General features: G+C 45.7%; 1 protein-coding gene across 13 annotated transcripts in view; it reads left to right on the plus strand.

Moving 5' to 3' along the window:
- The window catches only part of CHD2 (chromodomain helicase DNA binding protein 2), a 144311-nt gene extending 124964 nt beyond the window's left edge, over nt 1–19347 (plus strand). For all 13 annotated transcript variants that reach the window (XM_054451835.2, XM_054451833.2, XM_054451839.2 and 10 more), the window contains 5 exons: nt 405–583; nt 3615–3714; nt 5949–6162; nt 11319–11562; nt 15743–19347. In XM_054451835.2, coding sequence (XP_054307810.1) covers nt 405–583; nt 3615–3714; nt 5949–6162; nt 11319–11562; nt 15743–16076 — 1071 coding nt within the window. In that variant the 3' untranslated portion in view covers nt 16077–19347. The remainder of the gene's footprint in view (nt 1–404; nt 584–3614; nt 3715–5948; nt 6163–11318; nt 11563–15742) is intronic.
- Nucleotides 19348–26881: the final 7534 nt, after the last annotated feature.

Consider the following 26881-nt stretch of genomic DNA (forward strand, 5'->3'; position numbering starts at 1 on the left):
TCTTTCAAGCCTGAAGGATTTGTAAATATTTTATCCTGTATTTTTAGACAGTTTGTGATGGGAGAATTTCAGGTTAGGTCTGTAATACTGCTCCTCATTAGATCTTCAAAATGGGCTTGTGAGGCATGCCATGCCTCTCTTGCAGATGGGGAAGCAGTATTTAGAGAGGTTAAGTAAGGCGTGAAGGGTTATCACATAACTCTAAGCGATGGTGCTGGCACTGTACTTCAGGGTTTTCTGACTTGAATACTTACACTTATGCCACTGCACTAGCTTTACCCACTCTTCTCTAGCAATTATATGGCATAGGGGTGGGCTGTGTTTTCATCGAGAACACAGTAAGCAAAGGACAAGACTTATTTTCTGCAGATTGTTTATGTCTTTACTCTGTTGTCCTGTTGCAGTGTAAGGAGAGGATGAGGCCCGTGAAAAAGGCACTGAAACAACTCGACAAACCTGACAAGGGGCTCAACGTGCAAGAACAGCTGGAACACACCCGGAACTGCCTGCTGAAAATCGGAGACCGGATAGCCGAGTGCCTTAAAGCCTACTCAGATCAGGAGCACATCAAACTCTGGAGGAGGTAACCACTTTGGCTTCGTCTGCCCAGTTTGATTTGACCGAGTGTGGGAGTGGATTCTGTTTTCTTTTAATAAAAGGTGGCATAGCCACCTAAGAAACCTTTTTCCCAACAAAACTCATCTATTGGCAATATACCTGCAGGCTTTAACTTCCTTTCCATGAAATAGGCCATTCTACTGAGACCAGTCTTTTGAAGGGGTAGGACGATGTCATTAATTTATTTTATGAGAGAAAGATAGTGTTACTGGATTTGCTGGTCTATTCTCAGAAATAAATTTTCTTTAAGCCTACAAGGGGCAAAAATCATCTGGTCTTAACTACGCATCTCAGGTTGATATCCAGATATTCAGATATTATTGTATCTAATACAACTAATTGGTTGGTTCTGTACCAACACATGGTGAAACAAAGGTTAAAATCACAACAACTATGAGTTCTCTATTCTCATATCCTTTTTTAATAATTAAAGTAGTAATTTGGATTAAAGCAGTTAATCTAGAACTTCATCGTTTAAGGCATCATGGTTTATAAATGTTCCTTTATATAGCCACTTAAACTTTTTTAAAAGATTTCAATAGTTTTAGGGAAACAGGTGGTGTTTGGTGACATGGATAAGCTCTTTAGTGGTGATTTCCGAGATTTTGGTGCACCCATCACCCGAGCAGTGCACACTGCACCCAATGTGTTGTCTTTTATCCCTCAGCCCCCTTCCCCCCAGAGTCCATTATATCATTTTTATGCCTTTGCATCCAATGTTTGGTTTTCCATTCACCAAAATGGAACTCCATTCCTGAGTTATTTCACTTAGAATAATGGTCTCCAGCTCCATTGAGGTTGCTGCAAATGCCATTATTTTATTCCTTTTTATGGCTGAGTAGTATTCCATGGTATGTATATACCACATTTTCTTTATATACTTGTTGGTTGATGGGCATTTAGGCTGGTTCCATATTTTCGCAATTGCAGATTATGCTGCTATAAACATATGAGTGCAAGTGCCTTTTTCATATAATGACTTCTTTTCCCCTGGGTAGATACCCAGTAGTGGGATTGCTGGATATATATCCACTATTCACTTTGGATATTTTAAGAAAACATGACTGGAAATATTTTTTTTTTTTTTTTTAATGAGACGGAGTCTGACTCTTTCACTCTATCGCCCAGGCTGAAGTACAGTGGCACAATCTTGGCACTGCAACCTCCACCTCCCGGGTTCAAGAGATTCTTCTGCTTCAGCCTCCTAAGTAGCTTGGATTACAGGTGCCTGCCATCACGCCTGGCTAATTTTTGTATTTTTACTAGAGATGGGGTTTCATCATGTTGACCAGGCTGGTCTCGAGCTCCTGACCTTAGGTGATCCGCCCACCTCGACCTCCCGAAGTGCTGGGATTACAGGCATGAGCCACTGTGCCCAGCCATGGCTGGAAATTCTAAAAGGGAATTGTAACATTAAATTTCTTTCCATTAATCACAGTTACTTCGTTTTTATTTTATTTTAGACTCAGAGGGTACATGTGCTTGTTTGTACATAACCACAGTTACTTTGAACTTGTATAGTTCATGGATAATGTGATTATCTTTGTATAATATGTCCAATCTCAGAGGACTGGTTTTTGAGTGAAAAGTGGATTTAAGAAAACTTCTGCATGATGGTGTCCACAGCATGCTTCACACCTATAAAGAAAAGATTTAATTTTCAAAATGGTACTTTTTTTCCACTTAACACTGTTACCAACTTCTTTCTTTACCTAGCGGCATCTGGCCTTTTTTTTTTTTTTTTTCCTTTTTAAATTTAACACTGATTAGAAGATAGCAAAAGGTCATCCCAGTGAACCGACCCATCTTTAAATGTGCCAGGCACTGTGATCTTGTCTAGCAGTAGTTTATAAGGTCTTCGCCCTTTACAAGTCAAAAAAGTAGTACAAAGCAAGCCCTCGGAGAAACTGTTCATCATGAGGCAGCAAATGCAAGACCAGATAGAGTGGAAGTGTTGAGAAGGAAGTGTGTGAAGAGTAGTCAGGAAGGAAGGTCTTCTGAGAGGCAGGCAGGTGCACTTGAACTGAGCGTACATGAGCTGAGTTGAATTGCTGAGATGAACAGAGTTCTCAGGCTTCAGCAAAGGCTTGAAAGTGGGACAGGGAGGGGACTGGGTGGTGTTCAGGATTTAAAGACAGTTTGCTAAAAAGACTGAAGCTCTTTATAGGAGGCTTTAGACAGGAAGGTAAATGGCTCTTCACCTGATGCAGCAGGCTTACTAGTTAGGGAGCCTGTACAGGTGTCCTGTCAGCAGCAAGCCTTGGTGAAACTACCTGTTAGGAAGTTTGAGAAGATGTGAGACTCCTTTATCTAGCTCACTCTGATTACCTGTGCTTACTCTTTCTAAACACCTGTTTCGTCATATCATTCCCCTGTTGTGCAGTAACACCATGCTAGGGTGAACATAATGGAATTGGAGGGAAAAAGTCACTGAGAGTTTTAAGGAAGAAATGAAAGGTTGTGGTGGCGACAACTGGGAGGAAGGAGGGGCAGCAACACAGAGATGACCAGCTGAATGGAGGCCACAGCCTGGGAGATGGTGGTGCTGATGGATTTGTGGTGGAGTCCAGAAAGTGAAGGAAAACTTAAAGGACTGGAGTCTGGGGTGTCATTGATAGAAATTTAGAGGAGTTTTAGGTATTGATAGAGCCTTAGTCTCTAAATCCCTCTGTCAGACTCTTTTTGGCAGAACCATATAAAGGTGTACGGTAAGTCCTCAGATAACGTTGTTTCCTTCAGGTTTGTTTCATTATAACATTGATGAGAAAAAAATTTTGTTTCCCTTAAACTTGCAATTTCCAAGAACCTATTGAAAACATTAAATTAGGACTTACTGTAGTATTAACGCAAATACCTGAAATAATATTTCTGTAACTTAATTTCTATGCTTAGGGAGTATACCACAGCAAAATTTAATAGCTTGCCATCCATGAAGATAATAAAAAATTGCTTTTCTAATTCTATAATTCACCAGAACTGTTCATTTTTCTTTTTAGGAACCTATGGATTTTTGTTTCCAAGTTTACAGAATTTGATGCTCGAAAACTGCATAAGTTATACAAGATGGCTCATAAGAAAAGGTCTCAAGAAGAGGAGGTAAAGTACAAATTCAGTCCTAATTCATACAAACAAATACCAGTTCCACAGAAAAATCTCTTAATTTTTGTTTTTCCATGGGGAGATGATCACAGAATCATGGGTTATTGCTGGTGCTAATAGTCAAACAATAAGACCAGATGGGTGAAATAGCCAATGTATTGGAGCCTAACATTGTTGAAATTCTGACAAAGAGTGTTTACCCTGTGTTTTTATGTCCTAAAATCATTTGTTCACCAGATTTTTTTCTTCCGTGTGCATTTTTCTTCTGTACATGTCAGTAGCTTATAAATGTGGCTCCTAGGAAGTAATAGGGTGGCGGGCAGAAAATACTTTTTCTCTTCTTTTCTGGACCATCTGCTTGGTGTCCTTCCAGCTTTTGTATGGAAGGGGTCCTGCTACTCACTTGTGAGAGGTGCTCAGAAGTTGCCTCTCCTTTGGAATAGGGGGATGGATGCTGAAGTGACATGGAGGAGGCTGCAGAGGCAGTGCTCCTTGTGTGGGTGTGCCCATTTGCAGATCTGCTAACTTGCCAAATGGGCTGTACCCAAGTTGGACATTTGGTTCAATCTGTGAGCATTAAATACCACCTCCACTAATGTGTCAGCTCCATGAAGACAGAGATTTTATGTCTCTCATCTACTGCTATGTTCTCAGCACGTAGAATGGAATAGAATGGTGCTGGGTACAGGGAAGCACTCAGGAGTGTTTGTTATGCTGTGCCCAGTGCTGTGTTGGCCTGTGAAGCAGCACCCTCAAATAGTTTATAATTTAATTTTACATGGAAGAATATGTTATAGCAGTAACATACAGGAATCATATACTAATAAGCATTATAAAAAGTCTATAAAAGGATAGTCAGGAAAGGCCCCAGGAGGGAATGAAATAGTTAGGAAAGGCCCTTTAGAAGGGAGTGAAAATTAGGAAGAGGGTCTGAAGTTGGACACATAATAATGAAAGACTTCATTCATTTAGGGATCAGAAATGAGTATAAGTTGAATAACAAAAACAGTGGTATCCTCCTAGTGGGAGTATACATTGTCACAACCTTTCTGGAGGAGAATTCAGTAAGATTTATTAAAAGACTAAAGCATGCAGTTTTGCTTCCAGGAATTTAGTTTTGAGAAGGAGATAGAGATTTAAATATGTTTATAATGGAAATGACTTGGAAGCCCAACAGTAAGAAATACATTCAATGTGGCTAGGTGCGGTGGCTCGTGGCTGTAATCCCAGCACTTTGGGAGGCTGAGGCGGGTGGATCACTTGAGGCCGAGAGTTCGAGACCAGCCTGGCCAACGTGATGAAGCCTCATCTCTACATAAACTACAAATATTAGCTGGGTGTGGTGGCACATGCCTGTAGCCCCAGCCCCTCAGGAGGCTGAGGTGGGAGGATCGCATGAGACCAGGAGGTGGAGGTTGCAGTGAGCTGAGATTGCATCACTGAATGCCTGCGACAGAGTGAGACTCTGTCTCAAAAAAACAAAAACAAAAAAACAACAGAAAACAAAAACATTCAGTAGTTCATGATATATCCATATTGGGGAGTATTAATTATTAAACATAATATTGTAGAAATAAGTATTTACATGGAAAGATTTTCACAATACATTAAGTGAAAAATGAATACCAAATATTTTTGTTTAAAATATAAATACAAAAAAAAGCTTAGAAAAATATGTGCCAAATTATTAACAGTAATTCCCTTGCTGGTTAGGATTTGGGTCACTTTATTTTTTTTATTGTGTGTTTTTTTTTTTTATATGAAACATTTGACTTGTGTGATAAGGAGTAATGTTACACCAACATTCAGATATTTAGCTTGATGACTTTGGCATAGGAGTTAGTTCCCACTGGACAGTCGAGGGTTGTTTGTTGTGGTTAGCCTTGGAAAGTTGGTAGTCTTGGTTTTACATGGTCCAGGATGATCCTCTGAGAGTGCCGCCAGCCTAGGCGCCTACACCGTACCCTGTACAGTGACATCTAGCAGTCTGTGCATGTGTTCTTGCAGGTGCTTAGCAGTAATGGTCAAACTCAGCATAAATTCCACTGAGTTCCCCCAGCAAATAGCCTAACAGTGGAATTTATGAGCCTTTTTTTGGTTAGGAGGTAGTAAACAGCAGTTCAAAAGTTAAGAAGGACAAGAAGGAGCTATTTAGAGGTGATAGCCTTTATTCTTCTCTGGGGAATTAAGCCTGGGATCTTGAGCTTCTTTGGTTTCCTTTTACTCTTTAGGAGCAAAAGAAGAAAGATGACGTGACTGGGGGTAAGAAACCATTTCGTCCAGAGGCCTCAGGCTCCAGCCGGGACTCTCTGATATCTCAGTCCCATACCTCACACAACCTTCACCCTCAGAAGCCTCATTTGCCTGCCTCCCATGGCCCACAGATGCATGGACACCCAAGAGATAACTACAATCATCCCAACAAGAGACACTTCAGTAATGCAGGTAGGTCATTAAGTGGAGTTTTTAAAAGAGGTGCCAAAAAATAAAAAATTCACACAGCCGTTTCATTTTCCAAAACTGGCTAGACTTCTGTGCTTTATTCTCTTCTAACACTTTATTGTCCTCTCTTAATGAGAGAAAGCATGAAATAAAGATCCCCCAATTTTTTTTTTTGTTTGTTTGAGACTGAGTCTTGCTCTGTTACCCACTCTGGAGTGCAGTGGCACGATCTCGGCTCACTGCAACCTCCACCTCCTGGGTTCAGGCAATTCTCATCCCTCAGCCTCCCAAGTAGCTGGGATTACAGATGTGCACCACCACGCTCGGCTAATTTTTAAATTTTTAGTAGAGACAGGGTTTTGCCATGTTGGCCAGGCTGGTCTCAAACTCCCGGCGCCATGTGATCTGCCCACCTCTGCCTCCCAAAATGCTGGGATTACAGGTGTGAACCACTGCGTCTGGCCCCCAGGACTATTATTTCAACTTCGGATTAAGAAGAACCCAGCTAACATGAACAAACGAAAAAGACTGAGGGAGAAATTTACATTCTGTATGATAGTTAAATGGTTAAAACTGCTAATCTTGAAAGAGCTGTTGTAAATTGAGAACAAAATAATAACTGAATAGAAAAATGAGCAATCAACAGAGTGAAGAGACAGTTTATGTAAGGGGAGAAAATATTACCAACCATACATCTGATAAGGGGATAATATCCAAACTGTGTAAGGAACTCAGCTCCTTATGTAGCAAGAAGGCAAATGCTCGATTAAAAAGTGGGTAAAGGACCTGAATAGACATTTCTCAAAAGAAGACATACAAATGGCCAACAGGTATATGAAAAAATGCTCAACATGACTAATCATCAGGGAAATGCAAATTAAAACCACGATGAGATATCACTTCACACTTGTTAGGATGGCTATTACCAAAAAGTCAAAAGATAAGGGTTGCCAAGGATGTGGAGAAAAGGGAACCCCAGCGCATTGTTGGTGGGAATGTAAGTTAGTACAGCCATTATGGAAAACAATGTAGAGATGCCTCAAAAAAATCACAAATAGAACTACCATATTATGCAGCAGTCCCACTACTGGGTATATATTCAACGAAAATGAAATTAGTTATGTTGAAGAAATGCCTGCACTTACATATTCATTGCAGCATTATTTACGATAGCCAAGATATGGAATCATCCTAAGTGCCCATCAGCAGATGAGCGGATAAAGAAAATGTATATATACACAGTCGAATAGTATTCAGCTTTAAAAAGAAGGAAATCCTGTCGTTTGTAACAACGTGGTTGAATCTGGAGGACATTTATGTTAAGTGAAATAAGTGAGGCACAGAAAGGAAAACTGCGTATTCTCACTTATATATGGAATCTGAAAAAGTCAAACTCACAGAAGCAGGGAGTAGAACAGTAGTTACCAGGGTCAGAGGGCACGGGAGAATTGGGAAGATATTAACAACGGAGATAAAATTCCAGTTAGATATGAGGAATAAGTTGAGAAATCTGTTGTACAGCATGGTGACTGTAGTTAATAACAATGTATTATATTTTTGAAAATTGCTAAGAGATTTTAAGTGTTCTTGCCACAAAAAATAGGTAGTGCACATGTTAATTAGGCTGATTCAGCCACTCCATAATGTATATGTATTTTAAAACATTGCGTTGTAATCAATAAATACATACAATTTTTAATTGTCAATTAAAAAATTTTTACAGTCTGGGCAACATAGACTCAGTCTCTACAAAAGTGTGAAAATTAGCTGGGCGTAGTGGCGTAGTAGTTCCGGCTACTTGGGAGGCTGAGGTGGGAGAATTTCTTAGGCCTGGGAGGTGGAGGTTGCGGTGAGCCAGGACTGCACCACTGCACTCCAGTCTGGGCAACAGAGTGAGACCCTGTCTCAAAAAAAAAAAAAAAAAAAAAATTGCAGTTTTGAAACAAAACTCAAAGGAATCCAGATTGAATTAAAATTTTGGAAATTTGATTAGAAAAAAATAAACTCTGTAGAGCTTTTCCATTGTTCTAAAACAAAATGAGCAAAAGTTATGAATTAGACAGTTCACATAAAAGAGAAAATTCAAATGGCCAATATGACAAGATGACCAACCTTGCTACTAGGGAAATATAAATTAAAGCAACAATAGGTTAACCAATTTTTTTACCCATTCAGATCATCAAAAATTAAAAAGGGAAATACACACCGATTGCTAAGAGTGTGAATTGCTATAGTCTTTTCAGAAAATAATCTGAAAACCCACTCTGTGGGTTCTCTGTTCCTCCAGCAGTGGTCCCTGCCTGGGAAAGACCCAGATCCTTAGCCTCTTGCTGGTGCTCAGGATCACAGATCTCTTCAGTGGTGACAGAAGTCATCTCTTATTTCTGAGGTTTTTTGCTCTGTGGAATCTTAGTCCTGCTAGTCCTCATTGCTTTAGCTGCTCTTTGATGCCTTTAAACACTTCCTTTTTTTTTTTTTTTTTTTTTTTTTTGGTGGGGGGAGATGGAGCCTCGCTCTGTCACCCAGGCTGGAGTGTAGCGGCACAATCTTGGCTGACTGCAACCTCCACCTCCCGGGTTCAAGCAATTCTCCTGCCTCAACCTCCCGAGTATCTGGGATTACAGGCACACACCACCATGCCGGGCTAATTTTTTTTTTTTTTTTTTTTTTGTATTTTTAGTACAGACAGGGTCTCACCATGTTGGCCAAGGTGGTCTTGAACCCCTGACCTCAGGTGATCCATTCGCCTCAGCCTCCCAAAGTGTTGGGATTACAGGTGTGAGCCACTGCGCCTGGCCTAAACACATTGTTTTTAATCTTCCCTTTCTCATTGTTTTTGGCAGGATGTGATTCTGCTACAAGCTACCCTGCCTGGAATCATTAAGTTCTATGTTCTGTAATGTTAAAAATCTGAGTTCAAAATTATTTCATTACCATTTTTTGAGGGAAAAAAAGCTAATGACTTTGCAGAATGACTGGGAAATGTTTCCCTGTTCTTAGATGTAGTTGCATCAGTTATACTGGCTTTTTTCTAGTATTAGGCTGTTTTTGTGTTTTGCATACGATGTCACTTATTTTATATTCTGAATCCTTTAAAATAACTTCTTACTAAATACATTCTTTTATTTAAACCTTGGATTCCTCACCCATCTTTTTAATAGCTCAATACTTTGTAACCTGTGATTTACCTCACAGAGGGTTTAAGAAGAAAGAAAATCTGTTTGATTTACTCCGGAAACAATGAATTAGCTTGAGTTTTAAGCACCTCTACAAAACCACAGACATTGACACCCTGTTAGAAATCTCACTTTCCATTTGATTTGAAGCCATCTTCAAGTGATCCTTCGCATGTTTAGAAGGTGTCTCTTTTTGTTTTTATTTGTTAATTCTTAGGGTGAATAGTCAAAAGTTTTTTACTTTGGTGCTCTCATCTGACCTACCCAAGTCAGCAATGACCACTGGTTGACTGTACATCATATTAATGCTATCAGTTTCTAAGCTCGGCACTTCCTTAATGGTGTTATTCTTCAGCTCTGTAGGAAAAAGCTGGAAGGCCAGCAAAATGAGTAGAGACACTTATTTGGTGGCATGTCTTTGATCTTAACATAATTATAGACAGAAGATGGATTTTTCCATGAGGTCATAGGTTCCTTTTGGTTGTCCTCTGTATTAGTTTCCTAGGGCCGTATATAACAAAGTATCACAGACTAGGTGGCTTCAAACATCAAACATTTATTTTCTCACATTTCTGGAGACCAGGAAGTCTGATATCAAGGTGTCAGCAGGGTTGGTTCCTTCTGGAGGCTCTGAGGGAAAATCTGTTCCATGCCTCTCTTCTGCCTTCTGGTGGCTGCCAGCAGTTCTTGGCGTTCTTGACTCGTAGGTGCATCACGCCGATTACTGCCTCCATCTTTGCATAGCCTTCTCCTAATGCATAGCCTGTCATAGCTCCCTCTGCCTTTATTTTGAAAGGATGCCTGTCCTGGAATTTATAGCCCAACCTAAATTCAGGATGATGTCATCTAGAGATTTTTAACTTAATTACATCTGCAAAGACCTAGGTAAAATCACACTCACAGGCTCTGGGTGGACATGACGTTTTGGTAGCCACAGTTTAACTCTCCATCCCTAGACTTCTGTGTCTTCACTACATTTTCTGATTCAAGTGAGTACGATTCTTTTCCTTAGGAGAAAAGGAAGGCTACAGAAGTTAAAAGGATTGTAGTTTGGCGTTAATCCTTAAGAGACAGAGCACTGATCTAAGCTCAAAGTTAGAGAAATTACTTTTTTATAGGAGGAGGTCCATTTTTGTGTGTGTGCAGAATAGGGAAGAATAATAGAATCGGTGAGTATAGTCTGGAGAGATTTTCAGAGACCAGGCACAGCAGGTACCAGCAGGTGAATAAACGTTAGATGTGTAACGGGAGGATATTACCTCGCAGCTGTGAAACTCAGCGGTATCATTTTCTGAATTAGTTTGGTTTTGGTGTTAAGAGTCTGCCACAGATTGGAAGATTAAACAGGTATGGAGAGTGAAAAGCGGTAGTTCTTAAGATTTCAGAAGGAGAGGAGTAGTAAATTTTGCCTTTAAATTTTGTTGGAAAGAATGTTTAGGAGTCATTACTGATACGTTAGCCAGCAGCAAGAAGACCAAGAAGAAAGAAATTTAATGTCTGTTTGTAACGTGTCAGGCTTTCAGTTTGAACTTCAGCAAAGTAGTGCTTACTTCAGCAGCATACCTACGAAAATTGGAACAATACAGAGAAGATTGGTGTGGAAGAAAACAAAAATAAAAAATAAGGCTGGGCGTGGTGGCTCACAGCTGTAATCCCAGCACCTTGGGAAGCTGAGGCGGGTGGATCACCTGAGGTCAGGAGTTCGAGACCAGCCTAGCCAACATGGTGAAACCCTGTCTCTACTAAAAATTCAAAAATTGGGCAGGCATGGTGGTGGGTGTCTGTAGTCCCAGCTACTCGGGAGGCTGAGGCACGAGAATCGCTTGACCCAAGAGGTGGAGATTGCAGTGATCCAGGATTGTGCCGCTACACTCCAGCCTGGGCAACAGAGCAAGACTCCATCTCCAAAAAAAAAAAAATTGTAGTGAAAGTGAAATTCATCCATTTCTTGCAGTCATCAGATCATTCTTTCTTTTCCTGCAGATCGAGGAGACTGGCAGAGGGAAAGAAAGTTCAATTATGGTGGTGGCAACAATCCACCATGGGGAAGCGACAGGCACCATCAGTATGAGCAGCACTGGTACAAGGACCACCATTATGGGGACCGGCGACATATGGATGCCCACCGTTCTGGAAGCTATCGGCCCAACAACATGTCCAGAAAGAGGCCTTATGACCAGTACAGCAGTGACCGAGACCACCGGGGACACAGAGATTATTACGACAGGTATGCAAAAGGCTGTGAGACACCAGGTGCCGACCTTTGCCAGGAACTGTTTCTAGGGAGAAAGTGACGTATACATGAATGTATTTATCAGTCAAATTACTGAAGATCTCATCATGTGTCAGCCACAGGGAATCCCATGTCTTGGTTATAGGTTTTATGTTTTATTTTCTGGGTCATAGGGAGCACATTTCACCTGTGCAGGAAAAGAGTTTTCTGCCGTCTTTTGAGAAAATCTAGTGAAGTGGTCGCCATAAAATATTAGAGTCAACAACCAAAATTATTAAGCTCTGTGTGAGGCTGTCAGCCACACTGGGTGTCAGGGATCCTGAGGTGGGTACCAGCCCACAGTCCTTACCTGCCACCAGCCCATAATTGAAGAGTCGAAGCCTTTCAAAGCTGCACCCTCTTTACTTCAGTACAATGCCACCAGTAGTACGATGAGCCAAAGCTTTACATTGTGACAGTAGCAAGTCCAGGGAGAGCTAAAGAGGTTTTATCTGTGTTTCCTAATTTCAAATCGTGGATAATTTAACCTCATAGCAGCTTTGGTTTTCCCTGGGCCAATGATGTGCGTCATTTGCACTGTACCTTGAATTTAAAGTGGGAAAATTTCATATACATGTCTCAAAGTCCTGCTTTGTTTTGGAAGATCTGGTAACAGCAGGCCGCATTAGCAGAGAGCTGTAGCTGAGTAGTTGCCACCTCGTTAGGAGTCTGCCCCTCACTCCCACCCTTCTCTATTGTCTGGACCCAGTGGGCACTTGCCCTGCATTCTTCTAGTAGGTCTGTATTTCTATTTGATGTCACTTTTCTTTTGCCTGAAGGACTTTTTCTGCTGGTGATAAACTCTTTCAGTGTTTGTATGTATGCTTGAAAAAGTATTTTGCCTTCATTTTTGAAAGCAGTTTTTGCTGAGTATATACATTTTTAGCTTTACAGTTTCTTTCAGTGCTTTAAAGATGTACCTCTGCTATTTACTTGCATTGTTTTGTGATGAAAAATCTGTCATCCTTATCTTTGTTTCTCTTTACATAATGTTCCTTTTAAAAAAAATCACTGATTATGATGTGCCTTGGTGTATTTTTCCTTGGTTTCTTGTGCTTGGAAATTTTTGAACTTCTTGGATCTGTGGGTTTATTGTTTCCATAAAATTTGGAAATTTTTACAATCTTCTTCAAATATTTTTTCTGATCCCCCCACTCTCTCTTCTTTGGAGATTCTCATTACACCTATATTAGCTTGCTTGAAGTTGTCTCACAGCTCACTTGTATTCTGCTGACTTTTTTACAATTATGGTTTCTCTCTGTTTCATTGTGGATGGTTTCTATTGCTACCTCTTCAAGTTCACTAATACTTTCCTTTTCAATGTCAAGACTGCTGTGAGGCCCATCCAGTGTACTTTGCATTTTATACATTGTAGTTCTAAAAGTTCGGAAAGTTGTATTTGGGTCTTTTTATATACGTTCTGTGTCTAACCTTTTAAAACCTGGAACACATATACAACAATGGTTTTGATGTCCTTGTCTGCGAATCTTATCACTTGGGTCAGTTTCAGTTGATACCTCCTCACTGTGGGTCTTGCTCTCCTGGTGCTTTCTGTGCCTAGTAATTTTTGTCAGATGCCAGATGTAACATTTACCTTGTTGGGTGCTGGATATTTTTGTATTCCCGTAGTGTTCTGGAGCTTTGTTATGAGTTGCAGGTTATTTGGAAGCAGTTTCCTTTTTCAGGTCTTGCTGTTAAGATTCATTAGGTAGAACCAGAGCGGTGCTCAGTCAAGGGCTAATGATTGCCCACCCCCAAGGTAAAGAGCCTCATTGCACTCTACCCAATTGCGTTAGTCTGTTTTGCAGGAATACCTGAGGCTGGGTAATTTATAGAGAAAGAGTTATATTTGGCGCATAGTTCCGCAGGCTGTACAAGCATAGCACCAGCATCTGGTTGGCTTCTGGAGAGGCCTCAGGGAGCTTTTACTCATGGTGGAAGGTGAAGTGGGAGTAGGCGTCCCATGGCAAGAGGGGGAGCGAGAGAGAGGAGGAGGTGCCAGTCTCTTTTAAAGCACCAGCTCTCACATGAACTCAGAGAACTCACTCATTATCACAAGGACAGCACCAAGCCATTTATGAGGGATCTGCCCAAACACCTCCCACTACAACACTGGAGGTCACATTTCAACATGAGATTTGGAGGGGACACATACCCAAACCATATCACCATCTGGAGGTCTTTGGTGTGGCTGGTGAGAACAGGCACGATGCCAGTTCTTTGTGAGCACAGGGCACTGTTACCTTTAGTCTTTTTGGGTGGTTCTTCCCTGGCCTTGGGTAGTTTCCCCACATGCACATCCTAAGCAGTATTCAGCTGTATACCTGGGAACCCTCTGTAGATCTTCAAACTTCTTTCTCTGCAGAACTGTCTCCTCTCATGCCATGTCCTGTGAACTCTGGCGACCTTGGTTCCCCATCCCTCACCTTGGGAAGCCAACTGGTGTCTTTCTGGGTTTCCTTCTTCCTGTGTCATAGCCTGAGGACTATCTCATGATAGTGAGCAGGAGCCGTTAAAAGGCTCATTTCATTAGTGTCCATTCCTCAGGGATCACCGTTCTTCATTGCCTGATGTCTGGTGTCTTGAAAATCACTGTTCTATACATTTTGTCCCTTTTGGCTGTTTCAGGCAGGACGGTAAATCTAGTCCCTGTTATTCCATTTTGACTGGAACTTGAAATTGCTCACTTCTTCCTCCCTCTTTATTTCATTGAGGTGAAATTCATTTTACATAAAGGAACTATTTTAAAGCGAACAACTGAATGACCTTCATGCATTTATAATATTGGGCAGCCACCACTTCTATCTAGTTCCAAAACACTTTCATCACTCAGAGAAAACCCTATAACCATTAAATAATCCTTCCCCATTATTCCCTCTCCCCAGCCTCTGGCAACCACCAGTTTGCATTCTGTCTCTCTGGATTTGCCTATTCTAGACATTTCATATAGAAAGAGTCATACAATATGTGACTGCATAATGTTTTCAAGGTTCATTCATCAGTACTCATTCCATCTTCTGGCTGAATAATATTTCATTGTGTGGATATACCACATTTTGTTTATCCATTCATCTGTTGATGGACATTTGAGTTGTTTCCATCTTTGGGCTATTGTGAATAATGCTGCAGTGAAGAGTGGTATACATGTACTTGACTACCTGTTTTCAGTTTTGGATATGTGCCTGGGAGTGGAATTATTAGTCATATTCTTTACGTTTTTAGGAAACACCAAAATGTTTCTATGATGGCTGAACCATTTTACATTCCTACCAGCAATGTATAAGAGTTGAAGGTTTTCCTTATCTTTGCCGACACTTATTTCCTGGGTTTTTTTTTTTTTTAATGAATATCTCCATCTTGGTGGGTGTGAAGTAGTCTCATTGTGGGCTTGAATATGCATTTCCCTAATGATTAATGATATTGAGCATCTTTTCATGGTTTTTTTGGCCATTTGTGTATCTTTGGAGAAATGTCTGTTCAAATCCTTTGCTTGTTTTTGAGTTGGGTTGTTTGTTTTTGTTGTTGAGTTTTACTAATTCTTTTTTTAATGGTATCATGAGCAGTTTACCATGGTTCAAGCTAAAAATTTTAATACTCTTCACATTGAGTTGGTTTTTAAGAGAATTTTATTAACTAGTCACTTACTTGCTGTATATTTAGGTTGATGGTGTTATTAATAACTTATAATTTCTGTGGCTCTTTTTCTCATGGGCTGGGTCCAGGAATATGGAAATGTTTACGGATCTTACCAGATTTTTCCTAAAGGGAGTGAGTCTGCAAAGCCATCAGTGATTTTTCAAGTGTGTACTTGTGTCACTGCGTATTCGAGGCTTATTTCATAGGATGTATTTTGCTACTAAGTGTAAAATGACTCTTTGTTATTAATTTTTTTGATTCCTAATAATGTGGGCATTTGTCCTGGAGTCTGTTTGTAAGTGTCCTTGAATATGAGGTGAGCATTTGTCCTTGAGTCTGTTTGTGAGTGTCCTTGAATATGAGGTGAGCATTTGTCCTGGAGTCTGTTTGTGAGTGTCCTTGAATATGAGTGTATGAGGAGGAGTCACGTGGGTGGTGAAGAGAAGTGGATGGGAATCTGGCTTCAGTCTTCCGACTAATCCTTGCATCTCTATTTCAGGCACCATCATGACTCCAAGCGGAGGAGATCCGATGAATTTAGGCCTCAAAATTACCACCAGCAGGATTTCCGACGAATGTCTGATCACCGCCCCCCTATGGGCTACCATGGCCAGGGACCCTCAGACCATTACCGCTCTTTCCACACAGATAAACTGGGGGAATATAAACAGCCTCTACCCCCATTGCACCCTGCAGTCTCAGATCCTCGCTCACCCCCTTCTCAGAAATCTCCTCACGATTCCAAGTCACCCCTGGATCATAGGTCTCCTTTGGAGAGATCACTAGAACAGAAAAACAACCCAGATTATAACTGGAATGTTCGGAAAACATAAAGGACAGCTCGTAAAGGAGAGAGTAAGAGTCACCAAACACGTGGATATTTTTGGTCTGATCCTACGGTAGCCAGTTATCTAGACCAGTAAGTGGAGTTTCGGACATGCTGCTGCTGTCAACTCACTGGCTGAAGGAGCACTTCAAGGAATGGGAGGCCTTTCACTGGGTCCAGCTCTGATTCGGGTCACCACTCCTGCACTTTGGCACCCCATCCCATTCCAGCCTAGTTCTGGCCTCCCACTTTGACGGGCACTTGGAGGAGGAGCTGACTTTGTGTGTACCAGCTTCACTGGGATGTGTTTCCCCAGTCAAGGAACAGGGGATCTTCAGAGGCATGAATGTTTTCTTGCCAGGGTCAGTGTTCCCAGGACCTTAGTGCATGGTCGGGGCAGGAACTGGTGCATGGAGGCTGCTGGGACCTGATGTTACAGTGTGTGATTTGGTTGATTTGGTTCACTCTGACATGATGGATGCTGCTGATGGGGAGTGGCGAGTTGGGGCAAGTGGGTGGGGACAAGCATAGGACTTGAAGGGGAGCAGGTACACCCCTCAAATGTGTTCTTGGGAGAAATGATACACTCGGCCTCATTATGTGAAACCTATGGGTGGGGTTGGGGTGGGGAAGTAGGGAGAGGGCAACAGCTTCCACAACTGCTTCATCTCTGCCAACACTAATTTTTCCCACACTGTCTTTGTACATTTCAGAGGTTTGGTCTCCTGAGTGGGCCTCCTTTTCCCACTGTGCCAGGGAAAGTAGGTTGCTCTGGCTGACTTTTGAGTACTGTGAGTTAGGCAACATTGATGCCAGCATGGGTCTTACTTGACTGGGGAGTAGGCTGAGTGAGGGGTAGGGTGGGGTAGGTGGGGAGTAGTGTGGCCAGGAACTGGAATCCCTGGTGGATTTCTGATTCCTATGGTGAGAAGGAAAGCTACAGGACCTGGAGAAGGGGATGCAGAGGCAGGCCTGCTGAACAACTTGTTGAAATCACAAAGGTGGGGGTCCTGGTGCAGGCAGTGAATAGGCTTCTAATGTGGGGTTCAGTAGTGCCAGCAAGTGGGAGAAACTTTCAGTATTGGGCTAGGTCAACACTTCCTGCTGCATTTCCTTCCCTTTGCACAGCTTGAAGAAATAGATGGGACAGAATCACACATCATGTGGTGGGCAGATGGAAATAAGTACCTGTGGTGAACAAGTTTCTACTGTAGTTGGAGATCATTAGAATTGAATTCAGTTTCTCTTAGAATATAATCAGGTATAAACCTAAGTTAAACTTCTTCCCAAACAGGAAGCATCCAAAGACACAGTGACTTGAGCTATAGATAGTAAAAATCATACTAGAGTTGAACTGAGTCAGGTTTAGGAAGCAAGTTGGTTGCATCAATTAAGCAGGCTCTTTTCAATTGACTGATGCTGGGGCCTTCAGTTTTATTCTCAGTATAGCTTGCCAGTATTGTTAGAGTATCCAAAGGCCTTTCTAGATGGAGACAGAATAACTGACTTGAACATACAGTGTGCCTGTAAGTGTCCAGGCTCAGAGCTGGTGAAAACCCTTCTGTTGGGCATGTGCAGGGTTAAACTCCTGAAGTAACTTGTGAGGACTTCAGTGCTTGCTGGTGTCCTGGGCAGCACCATGAATGCCTTTACCAAGACATGCCGAGTTGGATCCCCTGAAGAAGCAGATGTGGCTGTGGTGTGACCCTTGGTCCCTGCTACACACAGCATCGCAGGGCTGGCCTGTGTGGTTTCCAGATGAGGGTCTGGGTCCCAGGAGCTTGTGTTGAGAGCTCAGTGGACCCACCTCCCTTACTGAACCCTCATAGTTCTTGGAGTTGTTCAGCCTGGACTTGTAGCACACATGTCCTGAAGCAAAGCTCCAGTGACTGCATGAGCCACCTGGCCACAGTCCTCCCATGGAGGGCCTGCTGTGACGCTCAGTGGAGAGGGCAGGGCGTGTGTCTCCACTTAGTGATACGGAAACCACAGACGGAGCTTCTTGCTGATAATATTGACTCCAGCCCATGCTTGCCTCGCCCAAGCCAAAGAGGAAGGTTAGGTTGGCTTGTCAAGCCCTTGAGTGATGGGAGATGGGGTGGGAAGGAGATGAGCCCCTGCAGAGAGTTGGGTAGTGTCCTTCAGGAATGAAAGGAGGGGCAAAGGAGTCACCAGAGGCCCTGCATTTCCATCAGGGTTTCCACAGTCATCAGGGTTTCTCTCTTGAGTTGCTGATAGGAGATGTGAGTTATGCCCAAAGATGTCTTATCATGAGGAAAAAGAAGCTTCAGGACTCTTAGTGCCATATGAAGTAGCAAAAGGCAGTGTCTGCCAGATCAGTGTTACATCAATTCTAAAGTTACAGTGTCCCCATTAGACAACTATTTTAGGTGCTGGAGTATGTTTGAAGAGTGCGTTGGGAAAAAGGAAGCATTTCTTCATTGATTTAAATCAGTATGAATATTATATGCCTAAATAAAAAACAAATTTGCACAGGTAAATTCTCTCACTTGTGAATGGGAGAAGCTGCCCCAGGAATCTGTGAGGATGGTATTCCCTGGAGTCTGGCTTTGAAAGATTTCATTGTTGGTAGAAATAACGGGTTGAGGAAGAGGGAGTTAGCATCACCTAAAACCTGCACGTGAACAAGGGTTGACATGATACACTATGGCCTTAGAAAAGGGCCAGGTGAATCCCCAAGCTAATCACTGCGGTCTTTCAGAGCCGGAGAGACAGGTGCCAGCAGAGCCTGGGGCTCACTCTCCTTTCAGTCATTCCTTAGCCCTTCGAAGGGAAGCCCAAACACTTTGCACGCTGTGCTGCAGACATTCTGGCCTGGTGTGTCTGAAGGTTGCATCAGTCCTCACGGTGCAAGTGCAGTTGATTTAGGAAGTCACACAATGACACTGAAATCCTACAGACCAAAATCCACTTGTCAGCAGGAGCAGCAGCCCAGGCCCAGCACCAGCGGTCTTCCGGCTCCTCTGAGGGCTGCCACGTTGGGCGAGGGGAGCCATGCCAAGGGTCCAGGCTGCTTTAGGCCATCTGTGCCCCACTCATCTGGGGACAGATGGTTTTTCTTTATTGTAAAATTGTGGACTTTTAAAACCTGTTGACTAAACAGTAATTAATTTATATTTGTGAAAAATGCCACTGTCCTAGTGATTTCTGATGTAAATAATGTTGTTTATATAGTATGTATTAAATTTTCCTACATTGTAAAACTGCTGTACTTTTGATTCTTGTATATTAAAAAGTGTTACTGAGGATTTTTAGAATTGGGCTAACACGTTGCATTGCATTGTGGTTGGTGTGAGCTGTGTGACTAGAGATGCCTCCTTGTCTACCTTCCTTCCCTCGTTGGTTGCTGGGTCACATCCAGATTTTTTGACAGCTTGTGAAGTGGAGCCTTTTAAAGTTGCATTTCCCTCCATCCAGTACCAGTTGCATTGTTGCGTACCAGCCTTAACACCACAGATATCTAAGCTATTCCTGAGTATGTCGTCGCTGAGGTGAACGGCTCCCTGGCCGAGCAACTCCAGGCCGTAGCCCACAGCTCTGCACTTAAGGGAGGACTGGGGTTGCCGAAACCGGTAGTTAATTCCCGTGGGTTAGTCCTGCCTGGGGGGATCCAGGGAGACCTAGGGGGGGCCACCCCTTCTATCCTGAAGGAAATAACAGTGTCTGCCAGCCTGTAGCTTTGAGGGTAATTTAACAGATGGGGTCTGGGGGGTGGCATTTTATAATGGAAACACTGACACAAACATCAGCTTTAGCATTCTGGCACAGGGGCAGGCCCAGCTCTGGTGCAGCCCAGACAGAGGAAGGGTGGCACAGCCTGCGGGCAGAGATCTCTGTCTGAATAGGGGTTGAAGTTTGCCCAGATCCACGATTTTCACTAATGTTTTGGTGACTTTGAGACTAAACTAAATCCCTGTGAAGCTCTTAAATCCTGATACCAAATAAGCCATGTGTCTACTCAGAGCTGAGCCGTCAACTCCTGTGACTCTGCTCCGTCAGCCCAGGGGACTTGGATGCAGGGGTCCTTGCCAGCCCTGGCCCGTGCTGGAGCGGGAGGCTGGGATTTTTAGTTCACGTAGTTCTTGAGAAAGACGAAGAAAAGCTGAGGGCTCTTGGTGCCCATAAAGAAACAACTCACAATCATGTTGTAACTCATGACTCAGCTGGAACAATTTGGGGAAACTTTAAGAACAAGTACTGCAATAATCAGCTTATTATGATTTACAATAGCAACAAGGCTTCGAAACTGCCAGCTGCCAAAACGCCTGCCTTTTACTGGAAGCGGCCGGCCCAGGGCCCCTGCCTCCTCTCTCCTCCCTGGCGGGGCCTCGCATGCCTGGCATCACGGCAAGCCCTCCTCAGCGCCAACAGAAAGGTCACTTAATGAAACCCAAGTCCCTGCAGTTTGCCAGACCAGAGTCAGCTCCAGATTCCAACCTGTGGCTTTTAAAGGAGCAGGACCAGCTCTGATGTAAGGCTTTGCCTTAACTGAAGCCCCCTGCACCAGTCCTTTCTGTCATATCTTATGGGACCCATTTGGTCTCCCAGCCTACCTCAAATTTGTTCTGATCAGTGAGGGGGTGGGGAGGAGAAGGTGCAGGCGGATTCAATGAAAGTTCCATCCTGCAGAAACCTGGACACTAATTGAGGAGCTGTTGCCGCTGCTGCTGGTGGGCCCCTCCCCCAGGCTTGACATCTTGGGGATGTTCTGGTCAGTTCTGCTGACGTGTGATGTGGTGGATGACAATGTGCTCAGGCCACCTGGTTTTGCGCTGAGCCTCCTGCTGTCTGGCTTTGTGTGGGAACATGGACCAGTCCATGGCCTAAAGGCTTCTTACCTCGAAGATGGGCAGAACAATATCCACTTACGGAACATCACACGTGACCTTTCTCTTAATTTCCTTAGTGACCTAAGAAGGAATTGTTGCTAAAACACAGGCCCTGTTAACCACAGGCACTGTGGTGGCCCTCGGGGCGTTGGGGGACTGTAAAGGGGCCTCCCGAGTCAGCGCATTGCCCCCATGTGGTCCCTCCCCATGTTCAGCTGGGCGATCACCTTGCATCTTTACCTGCAAATGAAGGAGGCAGCTTCTTGGGTTCATGTGGTTTTTAAGTGAGAGTGTGCACAGTGGAAAAGGAGAAGGTTTGTAACGCTAAGGGCTACCTGGAAGAGACAGCATTCAGTCCTTGGCTGGGGAGTGGGTGGAGAGGGTTGAGTCAGAGGGCAGCTGGATGGGTTGACAGAGACCAAGGACAGAGCTCGCCCGGCCTGGGGGGCAGGCCCAGTCAGCACCGGGCCCAGCACCTCCCACTCCAGAGACTGCAAGACAAGCGAGCTGCCCTCTTGGAGCCCCACTGGCCAGGGCTTCTGGAATGCAGCAGCTTGCTGTGCGGGGAGACTAAACCCCAGCAGGAAGGCCCAGCAGGGACCAGAACCCCCAGGAGCTCATAGTCTCATGGGGGAGACACTGCCGGAACCAGAGTTACGGGAGAGGACGTTTTCCTTGAACCAGGTCTCAAGCCCCTCCTGTGGGCTGGTTCTGCTCCAGGAGCTGGACCCGCGCAGTGAACCAGGAGGATAAGGCCCTGGCCCCTTGGAGTTGATATTCTAGCTGGGGTAGGGGTTGGGGGCAGGCCCTAGAGAAGCAAACAGTAAGAGGATAAACGTCACATGTGTGCCAGGGAGAAAACAGCCAGAGGTAGAGGGACAGGGTCGTGAAAATCCTGGATCTGGGCAAACTTCAACCCCTACTCAGACGGCCAAGCCCTGGCGCTGAGGATGGGCGGTGAGGAAGGCACGTGGGCCAGCGGGAGGGTGCCGGGCATGGCTGGACAGACTGGATTTGAACGTTGGCTCCGTCCCTTACCAGCTGGTGTTGTGGAACACATTCTCTCTCTATCTCCAAGCCTCAACTACAAATAGATACTGACAGCTTCTCACCAGGCTGGGCAGGGACAAGTGAGGTCCCTGAGGTGCACGTCAGGTGGGCTCCGCAGCTGTCATGATCGAAAGGTGGCACTGGGGCCTGTGCTGTGTTTTGGGACCAGCTCCCACTCCCTGAAGCCTAGACTGAGGGCCCCTGAGCAAATGTGGTTCTAGAACTATCCTGCAGAGGGCAGCAGATTTCCACAAACAGCCTGCCCGGCACCCAACACCTAAACCCAACCCAGGGAAGGTTCCGGGCTCTTCCCTTGCCCCGGTGGGTCTCTCCCCCTTGGAGCCCGCAACAGAGCCCCTCCACACCCCCAGGAAATGTGGAGCCACGTGGTTTCCGCAGGAAGGGAGACGGGGGACGGGGAAGAGAGGGGCAGAGGCTGCAGGGAGAGGCAGCCTCACTGCCCTCCATGAGCAGGGGACGCGAGGGGACAGGCTGCCCTGTCCCCAGCCTCCTTCATCCCTACCTCCAGCCCTTGTGCAGGGACGCACAGGGTCCTGCTCCGCAGTCCAGCCTCTCCTTCCTCCCACCTGGGAGGGGCGACTGTAGGGACAGTTCTGAGCCACAAGGCCCCCCGCGGCATCACCGGCTGCTCTCGGTGACCTTCACCTTAATGTCCAAGCGCCCTGGTTTGGGTCTGGAGCCCTCTGTGACCTGCCCCTGCTGGCCACTCGAACCTTCTTGAGTCCCCTCACTGCAACGAACCCCCGCTGCTCTCTCAGCCTCAGGTGGAGGAGGCCAGCTCCGCCTCTAGGGCGTGGTCCCTTTCTTCCTCCTCCATCACCTCCATCTGCCTGCTGAACACCTGGTGGTCTTCAAGAATCAATTCCTGCCATCTCTGGCTCTGCTGTTCCCATCTCCATTCCTGCTGGTGTCTTCCCTGTTCCCACAGATGCCGTCAGAGCCCATGGTGCACTCTGGCGTCCCCACCTGACCGAGGCTCCCTCGAGAAGCCCAGGTTCTGTTCCTCTCTAGCTCCGCCTCCTGCCTCCACAGGTGCAGGGGGCTGGGAAACTGTTCCAGGATGAACGCAGTACTAGGTCCTCTAGGCTCATTCCTCGTTGTCCCTGGGTGCCCTGGTCCCTGGCTGAACAGTGGCCTGGAGGCAGCTGCTGCGCTTGGAGCCTTCTCTTGTGGGTGCCCAGAAAGGGGCCAAAGCGGGTGCTACCTTCCCTGGGGGCTGAGGAGGCTGGGAATTCAGCCAGACTTCAGGTCCCTGCTCCCCAGGCTTCCCAGACCAGGGGGGATATTTAAAGCAGACAGGAGCCAGGTCCCAGCTTAGAGTGGCTCCCTAAGACTCCCTGCTGGGCTTGATGTTAACGCTTTTTCTGTTGGACTGTGGGAAGAGTCTGGGGACCTTCAGGGAGCTGAGCTGGAGTGATGATGGAGCTTTAGGGGATTGGGGCAAGTAGTAAATAGGGGGAGTTTGCTAACATCCTGGTGTTATTTCAGTATTTTAGCATCTACATGGCTGTGCTGGACTCATGGGCTCATGGCCCCAGCTGCCTAGGATCAGGCCCAGGCTCTCTGTACTGTGGGGAGGTAGGGAGGTGGGAAGGTCTGGGCAGCAGCAGCAGTGTGGTGTCAAGTAGCTCGCACAAGAAGGACTCAAGGCCCAGCATGGAGATCCAGGGCCCTCATTGCAGACAGGCTGAGAGCATGGGCTCTGGAGACAGCTCACCTTCAAATCAGGTTGCATCCTGGCTGCTGTGACCTGGCCCAGGTGGTTAACCTTACAGGGCCTCAGCGTCTGCACCTGTAATCCTGGGAGAACAGTGTTACTTCCCTGATGAGAGAACAGAGCCTGGCACATGCTAGCACCATGTGGGATGAACCCTCATTACCGTGGCCCTCAAGGCTATATGCATCCTCAGCGAGGCCTGGCTAATGCTTGGTGATCTGGCCCGAGGTGGAGCCCATATGCCTGCCTTCCCTGGACCAGGACAGGCTGGCAGTGACACCTCTGTGGTCCCCCTGGCTTCATCTGGGGCCATCTCTTTCCACATTGTGCTAGGCTCCTGCTGACCCGTACCACAGGGCCTCTTCACCTTCTCCTCTGGACCCCATCCCACATCGCTCTGCCCCAGTCCTGGAGTGCATGTTGCCTCCTTCACTTTCTCTCTGAGCCCTGCTCTGACAGTGGAAGCAAATACTAATCAGATAAAAGAATCCCCACCCGATTATACTGGTTTAGTTCTTCCCAAACGTGGTCCCACAGATATATGGTGGGGAGGATGGTTCTTAGACGTCTCTGGAAGAATTTTAAAAATTTTATGTTTTCATTTCATTTATTTATTATTAATTTTTGAGACAGGGTTTCACTCCTGTCTCCCAGGCTGGAGTGCAGTGGCACGATCTTGACTCACTACGACCTCTGCCTCACAGGTTCAAGTGATTCTCCTGCCTCAGCCTCCTGAGTAGCTGGGATTACAGGTGCATGCCACCATGCCCGGATAATTTTTGTATTCTTAGTAGAGATGGGGTTTCACCATGTTGGCCAGGCTGGTCTCAAACTCCTGACCTCAAGTGATCTGCCCACCTTGGCCTCCAAAAGTGCTGGGATTACAGGCGTGAGCCACGTGCCCCGCCTATGTTTTCATTTTAATGAACATCTTTTAAAATCAATTTAAACAAATCCTGGAGCATTCAGAAGAGAGGGAGGGAAGAGGGACCCACGACTTAGGATTGTATCAGTGCCAGGGGGTCAGTGCTGCTTGACCCCAGGCAGATGGGGGAAACGTGCTGACAGGTGTCACAGGGCCTGAGTGGCAAGCAGAAGGGAGCCAAGTCACTGCTTGGCACCCAGGACAGGCACTGAGCTCCGAAGAACCTGGGCCCTGGTGGCCACTCCTTCCTCACATTAGACAGCCCATTTGGTGTCTGCAGAACATCATCCACTACTTTAAATGAATGCTGTTCATTTGAGTTTTATTGGTTTTGTAGTTTTGTTTAGCCTTAATTGGTAAATGTGTCTTGATTTTACAGTTGAAAGGAGAAATAATTACAAAGAGTTTATACCTAGCCTTATGAATAATAAAACTGACTCGAAGCAGCCCTGGAAGGCCTGGAGGAATATTGGCCCCTAGACAGTCTGTACATTATAGGTGTTTGGGAACCCAGCCGTTGATGACCTAGACCCGTGGGTAAACAAGGCTGCCTATGAGATGGGCCTGCGCAAAGAAGCCACCTTCTACCGAGGCTTACTGGGCACCAGGCTCTGGGCCTGTTGCTTTGTTGAATTTTTTTCACGTAGTCTCCTGATAATCCTATGGAGTGGCATTTATCTCATTTTTCAGCTGAGGATCCTGAGGCCCAGACGCGTTAGGTAACTTGCCTAAGATCACAGAGCTGGGAATTGGTGGATCTGCTAAAACTTTATTCACGGCATATGTTGAAGACAGTAAGAAAGACTTTATTTAAGGTGGGGGGCAGTGTTGGACAGGGACCGCTGCAGCTGGGGAGAGAGATTGGGGTCCACTCTGAATACAGTACAGGCAAGTGGAAATTGATGGCCAAGGAGCAGGTGGGCTCAGTGGATGGAAAACCTCTTAAGAGGAAACACCCGGGGGGATTCTGGCTAAACGGACCTGATGGGATTCTTGCCGAAGGCAGGCCAGGTGATCAGACGCCCCCTGGAGGCGGTGCTGCACGAAGACCACGATCAGACGGGAGGGGCAATCAGATGTGGAGGGCGGAGGATTCCAGTGAGACCAATTTAGCAGGACTCTTGCTACAATCGGACAATCCAGAGACAAACACGGAAGCCCAAAGCCCAGGCCTAACTGGAAGGCTCAGGGCAGCCTGAGGAGAGATGGGTCAAGGCGGGGATCATTGTCAGAACTCAGATTCTAGCCCGACTCCGAAGGCCGAGCCTGTCACCGCCTCATGCAATGGCTTTCCCTGCGGTCTCCCAAGGGCCTCTGCACTAGTATGAGCTTATGTAGTTCTTCCTGCTGCCCAGTGATTAACGCCTAGTCCTGCACCCAGTTTATAGCTAGGGCAATGAGGCTCAGACACAGCCTGTGGCTCAAGGTGAGGGTCAGAGAACCTGCCGTGAGCTCCGTGAGGACCAGGGTGTGCCGCTTCCTTCTGCCACCCGCATCCCCTTCCCTGATGGGCTGGTCACCGTGAAGGACCCCCCCTCCCCCCACTGCACGTGTAACTCATGTGTTGTTACGTATGTAAGTATGATTACACGTGTAATCACACATGTGACTCGGTTAGTGTCTGTCTCTCACCACTAGAGGTCAGTCTCGTGAGGGCGGGCACAGTCATTCGAGCGATCACAGCTGTATTGCCAACATCAAGCATAGCCCCCCAGCTCATCACAGGGCCTCACGACATATTTGTTGAATGCCTGAATGTGCCCCCAAATCCAGACCACGGCCAGCCACCTTGGGGGTGGCCTGCAAATGTTTGTACCAGGAAAGAAGGGAAGAAGGGCTCCTCTTGTTTTATGCAACCAACACCCACCCTGGGGCACTTGCCTTAAGGGATTAATCTGAGGTCATTAGCAAAGAAAGGGAAGGTCAAGTCCACTCAAGAAGGTGGTTGCTGGAGTTTTCCTGCTCTATCCTGGGGAGGGACCCCTGGCCCCGCAGACCTGGTCCCTGGTGGCCCAGGTCCCAGCCTTGACCTGAGGGCCACTCAGCGGCCCTGCTCATCAAACCGCTCTGATGGAGCCTGCTCGCACTTTGAGCCCCTCCTCAGTCAGCCTCCCAGTGGGGGCCTGGCCCCACCCTCTGCTCACCCCAGAACCAGAGCCCTGGTTTGACTCCCCCCCTGCTGTGGGGCTCACGAGCATGCCTTGAACACAGGCTGCCTGTGCCCCCTGGAGCGCCCCGCCCCAGCTCAT

Source organism: Pongo pygmaeus, chromosome 16, assembly GCF_028885625.2.
Source record: "Pongo pygmaeus isolate AG05252 chromosome 16, NHGRI_mPonPyg2-v2.0_pri, whole genome shotgun sequence".
NCBI lineage: Eukaryota > Metazoa > Chordata > Mammalia > Primates > Hominidae > Pongo > Pongo pygmaeus.